Below are 11,921 nucleotides of genomic sequence, written 5' to 3' on the forward strand. Positions count from 1 at the left end.
CACGCAAACTCATTTTTTTGGTTGATTTTTCTTTGTTAAATGGCATTTAAATATATAAAATAAATATCAAAAATATAAATCTTTGTTTTACTGTGGTTGCAAATATCAAAAAATTTCTATATGTGACACGGCACCAGAGTTAAGTTAGGATTTTTCAAAATGCTGACACGCTGAGCTCAAAAGGTTTGCCATCACTGGTGTAGACCTTCAGGCTCCTTCCTACATATCTGCTCTCCCTACACATCCCACCTCCCATCTGCGGGCAGCCTCAGTCCTGTGGGTGGCAAACACGTTTTTATTGTCAACAGTGAGGCCCTCTCCCAGGCAGCCCAGATGAGCAGGGTGGCACTGTCCTTGGGTGGGATGGTCTTTTAGGAGGAAGGCAGGTAGCTCACTCTCCTCTAGCCCTGGGCCTCTGGCCCTGATGCCAGCTCGCTGAGCCGGCACTCCTCCTGGAAGCGGATGAGGGCGTCTCGCTGGTTCACCACACTCACCAGCTTCTTCAGGATCTTCTCCTCAGCCTGCCGGTCGGCAGCTGTCTTTAGGCTTTCTGAAGGGAGAAGACGAAGCTTAGAGAACTGGGCCGGGAGGCGAGAGAGGCACAGCCTAATCCTGGCCTGTGTGGTTTCTACAACCTGACCTTTGTTTCCTAATCTGTAAATTAGGTTGGTCAGCACCAGTGGTTTTCTAGCTTTGTTTCCCAGCGGCAGCCCAGATGCACAGCTCTGATGGAACTGCAGGCAGAGTGGGGGCTGCTGTCCCTTCCTCTGGCGTCCTCGAGGTGGAGGGACTCTGACTAGAGGACTGAGGTCACAAGGCTCCTACAAACTCCAGCCCCATGATGCCTGCCTCTCCCCACATCCTGCATACCTTCCCGGTTCATGTAGCCGCGAAGCTCCTGGTCCAGCTGCAGTTGTTTCTCCTCCAGGCTCAGCTCCTGCACCCTGTGGAGGGCAGGGAGAGAAGGGGCACAGCGTCCATGGTGCCCAAGGACCTAGCTGGGCCTGGCTCATAAGACACTGTCACCTCCCCATGTCCCTTACTTGATCATGAGCTCGGCCTCCTCGGCCACCAGGCTGTTTTTCTTCTCAACGAGGTGTAGCAGCTGTTTTAGCCACAGGGCCTTTTGCTGTTCTGGGGAACCTGATGAGAAAGAAGAAGAGGAACGGGTGGTCCGGAGGCCTCCCACCAGGGCCATAGGAGTCCTGAGCAGAGGAATGGGACCTGCTGTGGGCCGGAGCCCAGGGGTTTGGGGGATCGCTGGGAGCTGTGCACAGTGCCAGAGGCAAAGGGGTACCCCAGCTTATCCTGCCCCAGCTTCACTCACTGCTCTGGTTCCTCAAGGCCAGCTCCACCTTCATCCCCTCGGCCTCCAGCTCCCTCAGAGCAGCCTCGATCTCATTTAGTCGCCGCTGGATGCTCTGAGGAGGACAAGACAAGACCCAGAAGTGTGGATTGTTCAAGAACAGAGCACTGGCAAAGCTCTGGTCCCCAGCCTCACACTGAGCCCATCAGAACTGGGAAGCCCTAGTCCCACCTGGGCCTTGCAGAACCTCTTCATCTCCTCCTCCTTAGCACGGCGCATCAGGGTCCGCCGCCAGGTGGGGTACTTGTCCATGGTGCCTGAGTTCTTGGCGAAGGTCAGCAGAGCCTATGGTGGGTCAAACCAGTCAGGGGCAGGGCCTGGCCTCTTGGTGGATAGGGGTTGGGGAAGATTGGTCTGGAAGGGACCAAAAGGAACCTGGGCTGGAAGGGGGTGAGTTCTGGTAGAAAAGATGGAAGCTTAGAGCCATGAAAGAGTCAGACTGGGTGAGAAGACCTTCCGAGAACAGGGTTCGGAGGCGTGAACAGGGTTTCTCCTGTGGCGAGGGGTGGGACGGCGTGAGCAGAACGGGGGGCCAGGTTTCTTCCACGCACCTGTTCCATGTCTGAGTCCAAAGCCACGTCTTCCTTTTCCTCTTCTTCCTCTTCACTGGAGGAGGGGCTCCCTTCTTCCTCCTTCTCGATGGCCATAAGAACTGAGCAGAGAAGTAGACATGACCCGGGGTCCCCAATCTCCCTTTTCCTTCCCCAGCATGCCCCTCCAGGAATCCCAGCACCACCTGCCATCCCCACCCTGGGTCAGCACCTCCGGGCAGAGCAGTTACCTTGGGGGCTCTGGATTGGCACTCCCCATCCCAGGAAGCTGCCCTCCAGGGCCTGGCGGGCCAAGGCAGAGCAGCTGCGGGGGGGCTTGGGTGGAGGCTTCATTTCCGGGTCAGGGGTCAAATTAAGGGAGGACAGCCTCTCACGTTCTGGGCTGGAGAGGCGGATCGGCCGACGGGTGGGCCGGTTGGGGCTTGGGACAGAACTGGCCCCCTCCTGGGGGGCCACGGGAGTCGAGGGGCCGGATGGCATGGGGAGGTCCTAGAAAAGCCACCGTGTGGTCTGGTCAGTGACCTGCCCAGGGCAGGGTTGAGGCTACCCCTTTAGACAAATGTGGGCCCCGGAACTCATTCATTTACTGGACAGTGTCTGACAGTGCTCTGAATACTTGGGCTGCAGCAGTACGTGAAACAACGGAAATCCCTACCTACATTCTAGTGGGGAACATTCAGTTACCCCCGGCAAAGTCCTCTGGGCTTAATGCTTAAAGTCCTCTGTTCATGTTCCCGCCCCCAGCACACACTCTCAGCTTTTACCTGACTCCCGGGGCCTCTGTCATTGCCCTCCTCTGTGTGACGTGGCTGGGGCAGGTGCTGGAGGCAGTAGAAATGTCCTGGGGAGGGCAAGAGGGGCAGAGGCATCAGATGGAGGCAGCACATGCCCAGAGGCTCCATTTATCAGGGAGGCGGGGTGATAGGACTCTGGGTTTACAGGTGAACTTCTGTTAGCCTCCTGGTTCCTTAGAACCCCACATTTGGGGCTTTGGAGGAGACAGAGATATGAGCTCAGGGGAACCAAGTGCCATCTTGAGCCTGTTTCCACCTCATGCCCAGCACTCCAATTCCCCTCCACCTTCCAACTCCTTGCCTCCAGGCAGGCCATGCCCAAAGTCCCTCTCGGGGCCTCCTGGGCCCACTCACCATCTTCTGGGTGCTGTCCGTAGCTACCTGGCCACAGTGTGGCCTCACAGACATGGCAGCAGAAGCAGCTCCGGTGGTAGAAACGGCCGTCGGCACACAGGCGTTCCAGGATATAGAGGCGTTCCCCACAAAGTGCACACAGGTCCTCGCCACCAGCCTGCACCCATCCCCGTGCCACAGGGTCAGCTGGAAAGCTCTCCCCTATCCCTGAAACCCCCTCCCTGACCCCAAACCTCTGCCTGTAGGCAGAGCCCCCATTCTCACCTCCTGGTGTGAGGGGGGTGTCAGGGGTACACCAGCCTCTGGGACAGGTGGCTCCTCAGTACTGGGGGACTCGGCCTCTACCTAAGGAGGTAAGTGTTCAAGCCGGGAGGTAGAGGTAGAGGCAGGATCAGCTGGGGAGTGGATGTGTGCAGATGAATAGGAAGGGCTGGAAGGGAAGGGAAGTAAGACTAGGAAGGGAGACTACAGAGGGGTGGGCGGGGGGAGCAATACATGGGGGCACAGAACATGGGGAAGTGTCCCGGGAAAGGGACCGGAACATGGGACAGGGGACTGTCCAGCCCTTGCATGTATTTACCTCCAGGCGTGGCTTCTTGCCACCTGCATCCTCCCCGTTTTCCTGTAACAAATCCTACACTCAGCATGGGGCTCTGCACCACCAGTCCTCCGCTTCCCCCCATCACCCCAATGACCCCCACTGGGAACCACTGCCCAGACCACCTGGGCCCGGGTCCGTTGCAGGGTCCTCTGCAGTTTGCCAAGGAACAGTACAGCACTGGAGGTACCCAGGGCGCCTTGGCTGGCGGGGCCTGCAGGGAGAGTCGGGGTATAAGGGTAGATGGGCCATACCGTGCCCCCAGAATAGACCAACCACACTCCAGCCCAAAGGGACACCTCTCCCAGGCTGTCCCTCAGAAGGCATCCTCTCCTCCCCTCCCCCCTCCCCTCCCCTCCCCTCCCCTTCCCTTCTCTCTCTCTCTCACACACACACACACACACCTCCTCATCCCACCCTCCAGTTCACCTGGGCTGTGGCCTGTGCTTTTGAAGGCACTGTGAAAGTGGCTGAGGTAGGCGATGAGCCCCAGTGGGTCACTTCCTGCCACCACTGCCTGTGCGGACAACACGGGTGTGATGCCCAGTTCATGTTCTGCCATCTTCAGCGCCCAGCCAGTCGCTTCCAGAGCCCCAACTCCCTGCAGTTCTGAGGGTTCCCTGTGGGTGTCCGGAGAGAAGCCAATGGGAGACCAGAACCTGGCCCCATCAGAGGGGGAGATGGTGGGTATAGGGACAGTGGGAAGGGCTGGGGGAGTGCAAAGGCAGAAGGCAGAAGGGTTCTTTTCTGTGCTATACAGCCGCCACCACCACCACGATCCCAGGACAACCTCTGGCTTGGGAATCTCTACCACTCACAGAGCTGCCCCTGTTGAATGCATCTGATTTTTATAAGACTCAGGCAGGAGGGCAGGCAGATTCAGGCAGGAATACTACCCCTGGGGAGGGGAAGTGACTTGGGCAAGTGGTGGCACTGGGACTCAGCTGGGTGTGCTAACTCCCACACAGTGATCTGCCCACCACTCCACACTGCCTGAAGTAGAGGAGGGGCAGAGGTGTGAAGGAGAGGTGTGGTCTGCCAGGGACCCCTGAGCCTCATTTGCAACTCACAGCAGGCCAGGCCGCAGCCGGTTCACCAGGGCACACAGAGCCAGCCCATCGGCCCAGGAGGAAGACAGGTTGGTGACATGGACACCAGGGTAGCCAGCCGTCTGCTCCTGGCACCAGCGTAGCAGTTCCTCCTGTGTGCCCGCTGACCCTGGGAGAGGAGGGTGTGCTGTGCCCAAGGCCCCTGGGCTCGCAGAGAGCCCGCTGCTAGGGTGTAGTTGGTAGGAAGAGGGAGGCAGGGTCCCGCCCCTACTAGGGCACCAACCTGACACCATCAGCAGTACCTCCTTCATCCCAATTTTCCCATAAAAACAAACAAACCCTTTTCTGGAATAAAGTGAGGGCATGGATAAGGGGCAATCACTGCTAGCCACATGGACAGCAGCAGGCTATGAACTGAGGGGCAAGGGAGGCCCAGAGGCTCAAAAAGAGGTGAGCTTGGAGTCTGCAAGGCTGGGAGGGGTCAGGCAGAGCAGCCGAGCACAGGGCAGCATGGCAGCCATTCAGCTGCTGTGGAAGTAGTGGTTGAGGTTCTGAAAACTTCCACACACTGGCCAACAGCTGCTGCTGAGGGCTCCACTGCCCCTCCCTCCACTCTCTAGACGCCCCAAACCTGCCCACCATCAGTGCTCCAGTGCCTGCTCCGGGCTGACGTGGCAGCTGTTCTGTAATTGGTGCTTAGCCTCGCTGGCTGGTAAAGATTTTGGACATGCCCGGGAGGAAGGCCTGCTCACCACTGTCAGGCTTCCCCGCGTCGGTGCTGTCCTTCTTCCTCGGCACGGGCTCCTTGGCCATCACGTCATACAGGTCTCGCACCTACGGCAGCCATTTCAGGTCTCAAGGCAGGCGGACCCTTCCGGGGTAGGGCCAACTCTGGGGTAGGACTGCGCAGGTCTGGAGGAAAGGCCTGCCCTGGAGGAGAGGGCCCCCCGGGAAGTCTGGTGAGGGTGCCAGGGATGCTGACCTGATTGCAGGATACAGCCTGGAGGTTCAGGTTGGGGTAGCGCGTGGCTGGGTCCAGCCCATACTGGGCCAAGTTGCGGTGCATGTTTTCCGGGGATGTCTGTGACAGGAGCTGGTACAGGCTCTCACTGGGGTGGAAGGGGTAAAGGTGGGGGGCAGGGACATGAGTCAGAGTGCACCCATCAGCAAGCACCCCTCTCTTTTGTCCAGCCCCCCATCTATTCATCCAACACCTCCCCTCCCTCCACCAGCGCCCCCCGGCCCCCCGCAGTCCGTCCTATGGCTAGCCCTTTCCTGCCCCACCCCCTAACTCAGGCCTCACCGCTCTGCCAACACTTCTAGGGGCTCAGCGCCCTCTGCCCACCGCTTCACCATCCAGGCGGCATCAAAGGCTGCCAGGAAGCCCCGGGCCACTCCAGTGCCCAGGGGCCAGAAGGGCTGCAGGGTCAGAAGGATAGGAAGCAGCTCAGAGCCTCACAGGAGTGTCCAAGCCCAGATGCTCCCCAGGTCATAGCAGAGGGGGTTCCTTCCCACAACAGGCAAACTCCCCCCACCCCCCACTCAACCGTGGAACCCCTGTGCCTCCTTTAAAGGAGTGCCTGTCTCTCTAAGCACCATTAAGCCCCTCCTCCTCCCCCACTCAGGGAACCCTGACTCCTCACCTCCACCAGGCAGTCCCCCACCAGCCCCAGTAGCAGGCGGGCACCATGCTTCTCCTGCACGCGAGCAGAGCTATCTGCCCGCATCATGCTTGTGAAGTCAAAAGCAGAGACATCAGGCCTCCCTCGGGCGTCTCGGGCAAACTCCAGCTTCCCGAGCTTGCCATGGGTGGCGAACTCAGCAGCTGCCCGGGCAAAGCGCTGCAGAGCCTCAGGCACCACATTGGCATTGCTCAGCAGCCGCTCGGTCTCTGGCCAGTCCTGCAAGGCCAGCAGATCAGAGCCGACGTCAGCTGGGCAGCCCTGTCCCCTTGAGTGTAGAAGGTATACACACTCAGGCCCCAAGAAGGGGCTTCCCCGGACTGCACAGCAGCTGAAGGCTGAGCCAGGCCCAGCATGTGAGTGTCCTGCCTCCCAGGCTCAAGCCCCTTCCTCAGCACTCACCCTGCTCCTGAGCCCAGAACCGTTGCTGAAATCATACACTTGCTTTAGACAAGTCACTGAATTTCTGAGAGCTCAGTTTTCCATCATTTAGAAATAATACACCTAACTTCTCAAATCCTCGTGGGAATTAGGTGAGAAAATGCAATGCATATAAAGCTCTCACCACAGCACCTAGCATATAATAGGTGCTCGATTAGTTCTTTCAGCAAATAGTTATTGGGCACGTACACAACCCAGGCACCATTCTAGGTACTGGGAATAACCAGCAAACAAAAGAGGCAGAGACAGAGCCCCTGCCCTCAGGGAGCTGACGGCTGTAGTCCTGTGGCTGGTGTCAGGGGTTTAGCCCAGAGTAGGATTCAGATTACCAGCAATCCCAGGGGAGAGGAACTCGTTAAGGTGGAGGAAAGGTCAGGCCAGAGACAGGACAGCTCTCTCCACGCCAGGGGTGGAGGGTAGGGCAGACTATGTCCCGGCCTGGCCTCCATCTCCCAGGGCCCACACCTAGCCCCTTCCTACCTGGGCCTGGCCTCACCTGACGTAGCACCCCCAGACGCAGCAGGCACTGCTTCTTGGCTGTCATCACAAAGTAGTGTGTGTCGTCCTTGTAGTATACAATGTTTTCCAGATCAATGCCTGGGGGGAAGGCAGGGGGCAGGATATGTGTCTCCTCCTTTTATATGTCGCCTCTCCAAACACTGGAGCCATGCCTGACCTCTCTGACTCCAGTGGGTGCCCCCCACACAGGAGCCCATGAGTTCTGATGGCACAACAGACCATCTGTCCCAGGCCCGGGAGGCCGGAGGGCATGGAGCAAAGAGAGGAACGTGGGTGGGGCAGCAGCTGGGAGACCTGCAACACGTGGGCACATGCCTCTGGATGACAGCCTGGCTTCTTGAACTAGGGTGCGCACGCCCCCACGGGGTGTGGCAGTGCCAAACCAAAATAAACATGGGGCATCTTCTTGAAGTACCAATTTCATTTCGAATTTATATCGCTTATATATTAAATCATATATAAGACAGCACCAAGCAAAATCCCACCCATTCTGTGAGAGATTTCCAAGGCCTGTCGTGCTGGATAGCAAAGCGGGGCTGTGCCTGCTGCATCTCCCAGGGGCACCGGTTCTTTGCTGCCAAGATTCCTTGGACGGAGGACAGGTCTGGGCGGGCAGGAGAAGCGGGAGGCAGCCCACAGTCAGGCAGGGAGAGGACCCCCCTGCCCATGACAGAGAAGGGCCCTGACCTGTGGCTTTGAGCAGGCTCTGGAAGAAGCTCTGGTTGTAGATTCTGGCCACACCGCTGATCTCAGGCACCTGTGTCTCTTCCACGGTGCGCCTGTTCACAAAGTTGACTGTGATGCCAATAGCCAGTTTGCCACGCATTTCTCGTACTGTAAAGCCTAGAGGTGGGGGCAGGAACGCAGTGGCAGGACGATGAGGGGTGTAACAGCCTAGGAAGGCCCAGGAGAAGCTCAAGATGCTGACGACTTCTAGGAAAGGGATCACTCACCTTCAGGAACGAATTTACCTCCAGCAGCAGAGATGAGGACATCAAACTCATAGCTGGCCAGTTGAGCAGGGGGATTGGGCTGGAGCTGGGCACGCCAGCCACTCCCTGAGGCAAAGGGCGTGAGAGGCACAAAGGTGTGGGAATCTGAAGGGGCCTCTATATTCCCAGGACAAGCCAGTGACATAATTAAATAAATGTGTTAAAGGGCTTTATGGTTTAGAAAGCAATGACACATTGTCAAAATACCTTTACAACTTCCTATGGAAAGTAGGGAGGGAAGGGAATACTACTCCCATTTTACAAATGCTCAGACTGAGGCTCTGAGCAGTTGGCACAAGGCCACGCTATCAGAAAGGGAGACTCAGCTGACGCCCACCCCACTATTTCTTCCACATGCCAAGATGTCCTTGGCAGAAGGTGGTTCTCAGGAGCAGAGAAGTACATACCCTTTTTGGGAGGGGGCTGGAGGCCAGTGAAAGCGACACCCCAGTGAATTTCCACTCCCAGCAGTAATGCCACTTTCAACAAAAGGAGCTGAAGCTGCCGGATGCCTAGAAGGGAGAAGACATTAGGAACAGGGACCCAGGACCACAGAGCCTCCCCAGGCACCAGTCTGCGCCTGGTCAGAGCTGGAAGTCTTAGAGATCACGCCATCCAACTGCCCATTTTACAGATAAAGGACCTGAGTCCTGAAGGTCACCCAGATGAACTGAATCTTGTCCACTCTGCCTCTTGGCTGGCCCAGCAGACCCCTACAGGGCTGTCTCTAACGCAGGCTCACAGCCCATGCAGGCCACCAGGCGTCACTCACTGATGTGGTCCAGGGTGCCCGTGCAGAAGCGCCCATAGAACTTCTTGGCACCGAGTGCCCGAAGGTCGTGGATGGTGAACGGCCAGAGGTGGAGCACATTGTGGCGAGAGAACTTGGTGCGCTTTTCCACCAGTACCACACGGGCCCCCAGCAGCGCCAGCTCCACAGCAGCCCGCAGACCACAAGGACCAGCGCCCACCACCAGGCACTGTGAACACACAAGACAGTGTGGGCGTAGCATCCCATCTCCCCTCTGACTGTCCCTGCTCTCCAAGCCCCATCCCAGGCGCCACGTATTCACCTTCGTGTTGGCGCAGGCCCGGCCCTGCTGGTAGACGGGATGGCTTGCTCGCTTGTCCAGCTTGGCCCACAACGACTTGGCGCTCCAGTAGTTGAGCTGAGTCTTCATCTTGTGGTACTGGGGCAGCCCCCCACCAGGCTCCAGCTCCAGGGCCTGGCATAGCCCCTGGAAGCTGCTCAGCACATTCTGACACAGCTGGGCCTGCAGGAAACTCTCAAAGTGGGCATGTGCTGGGTTGGTGGACGTGGGTGAGGCCATGGAGGCCCCTGGATCCCTCAGGGAAGGGAGGAGCTGGACAGAAGCAGAGGATGCTGGAGAGGAGAGAAGAGAAGGAGGAGGCTAGAAAAAGGAGGAAGGGAAAGGGCAGGGGAGGAGAGGAAAGCAGGCCAGGTCCTCCCCTGATTGGCTCTGCTTCTCTCTCCCAGCCCACTCCCAGTCTCCTCTGTAGACAGCTGCTCTCCCTTCCAAGTGAAAGCGGCCAAATTTGGGAATGAAAAATCAGCAGTCCTGTGCACAGACGGCACACAAGAGGCGAAGGAGCCACCAGCTCAGTGGCCCCTGACCAGGGATCTCCAAGCCCTGCTCCATCCCTGGGGTCCACAGGGCAGAAAGCGGAGAGTCGGGAAATTTCTCAGACATGGACAGGGCGTGTTAGCCAGGAGCGCTTTCCTTGTGGGGCAGACCACACACCTGCAACCCCAGCTGCTGGGCACACAGACTCCCCCACCTTAACCCACGCCTCCGGGTGCCAGGTGACCCTGATGGCCTCAGTGCCACGTGGGTGTGGGGTGTGCCTCACACCAGGGGCAACGTTTTCCTCCTTAGCAAGGTGAGGCCCTCCTGAGGGGGGGCAGAGGCGTCTGTAAGGGTGAAGGTTCCACTTCCCACCACCCAAAATGGCTCACCAACAGCGGGAGGATGTTGGTGTTACAACTGACTGGGTGAGGGAGCGCGGGGTGTACTTCTGACTCACTGTGGTCAAAGGCACTTCCCCTGTGAGACCTGTCTTCTCCAGCGGGCCTCCAGGGCGGACTGGGGGCCACAGCAGCCTGGTTCCCCCTCCCAGCTTCCTCCCACCCCCAACCCCTGTGGGCTCAGGCGTGCTCTCCTAGGAATTTCCCCAAACAAGGCCTCCCTTTGTCCCCCTTCCCTAGCTCGGCCCCCACGCACACTGAGGAGTGACCAGGGGCTTTCTCACGCTGGGGCCTGGAGGAAGGGGAGGGCGCGGAGAATGGGGTTGCCGCTGGGGGAGTGAGGAGAGGTGCGTGGCCTCGATGGGCGCAGTTCCCCGGGATGGATCGACACCCCTCTCGCCCCTGCCGGCCGCTCCACCCGTCCCAGCCGGAGACCAGCGGGCCGGGCCCGGCCGAGCGGGGGAGGGAGACCCAAGTTGTCCGATGCAAATGTCCTGGGCCGGGGCCGGCAGGAGGTCAGGAGAGCAAAGGTCTCTCGGGGGAGGGGGCGTGTAAGGCGCCCGGGAGACAGAGGGGCGACCGAGCCTGGAAGCGCCAGGACTGGGGATGTGCGAGGGCCAAGAGGTCCGGGAGGATGGAGAGGAGCCGGACCGCGGCGGGGGGGGGGGGGGGGGGGGGGCGGGGGAGGGGGAGGGGGAGGGGGCACTCTCTGGACGGGAAAGTCTGGAGAGGGCTGAGCGGGGCGGGGGCGAGGGAAGTCGGGTGGGACCGGCCAGGCGGGGTGTCCGCGCGCCCAGGACCCCTTTTCCCCAGAAGCCACCCCACCTCACATCCCCACCCCACCGCGGGCCGGGGTGCACAGCTGGCGAAGCTGGACGACTTACCCGCGGCTCCGGAGCCGGGTGGGGCCGCTTCCTGCCGGCCCGGTGGGAGGGCGGGGGCGGGGGCGGGGGAGGGGGAGGAGGCGCGGAGGGACAGCTCGGAGAGCGGGGAGGCGGGCGGCGCGGGTCCTCCGGCCCGGGAGTTCTGCGCGTGGGCTTCCACGGGAGCTTTGTTCGCGCTTCATTAGCATCTCATTACCCTGCGATCGCCGGCTCGGGGCAGCCCGGGCCCGCCCAGTCCTCTGGGTGGTGCCCGAAGGCGTGGCACCTTAGGTGCCGGGTTCCGCTAGTGGGCCGGAGACCCGGCCTGGCGGGGGACGCGGAGCCCGAGATCCCGGCTCTCTGCCGGTGCCTGGGTCCGCAGAGCGTGCCCTTCCCGGCGGCGAGGCCGCCATCCTGCTCCGCGGTCTCTCCGAGCGCTGGGCGGAAAGCGCCGGGGCTGGGCAAGAAGTTTGCCGAAGCTGGCGGGACAGTCTACGCTGTCTTCACTCTCCTACCCGGAGACCCGCGGCCCGGGCGCCCCACGCTGGATTCAAGCTCGTGGTCCCCTCCCCCCCCCCCCCCCCCCCGCGACAAGCCCGCCCCTAGAGCCAGCCTGTGGGCAATGGGCACGAGTTACGCCCGGGAACTCCGAAATCGGCGGCTTGCCCGGCGGCCGGAGAAGTGAGAGGACAAAGAGGGTGTTGGGAGCGGGGGAGGGGCGGCGG

General features: G+C 60.0%; 1 protein-coding gene across 1 annotated transcript; it reads right to left on the bottom strand.

The window, feature by feature from the left end:
* Positions 1-67: 67 nt before the first annotated feature.
* On the bottom strand, positions 68-11,721 carry MICAL1 (microtubule associated monooxygenase, calponin and LIM domain containing 1). Its single transcript, XM_081093862.1, has 25 exons — positions 11,218-11,721; positions 9,420-9,730; positions 9,119-9,326; positions 8,754-8,858; positions 8,308-8,412; positions 8,042-8,197; positions 7,332-7,432; positions 6,356-6,613; positions 6,016-6,131; positions 5,695-5,821; positions 5,465-5,546; positions 4,734-4,881; positions 4,093-4,283; positions 3,789-3,877; positions 3,646-3,687; positions 3,330-3,410; positions 3,066-3,222; positions 2,682-2,758; positions 2,148-2,406; positions 1,918-2,018; positions 1,538-1,651; positions 1,328-1,421; positions 1,044-1,143; positions 871-944; positions 68-550 (listed from the first exon to the last, which is right to left on the bottom strand). Exons 2-25 carry the CDS (start codon positions 9,675-9,677, stop codon positions 402-404), a joined length of 3,192 nt encoding a protein of 1,063 aa, XP_080949988.1. The 5' UTR covers positions 9,678-9,730; positions 11,218-11,721; the 3' UTR covers positions 68-401.
* Between the last annotated feature and the right edge of the window lie 200 nt (positions 11,722-11,921).

This window comes from Myotis nattereri, assembly GCF_964212035.1.
Source record: "Myotis nattereri genome assembly, chromosome: 6".
NCBI lineage: Eukaryota > Metazoa > Chordata > Mammalia > Chiroptera > Vespertilionidae > Myotis > Myotis nattereri.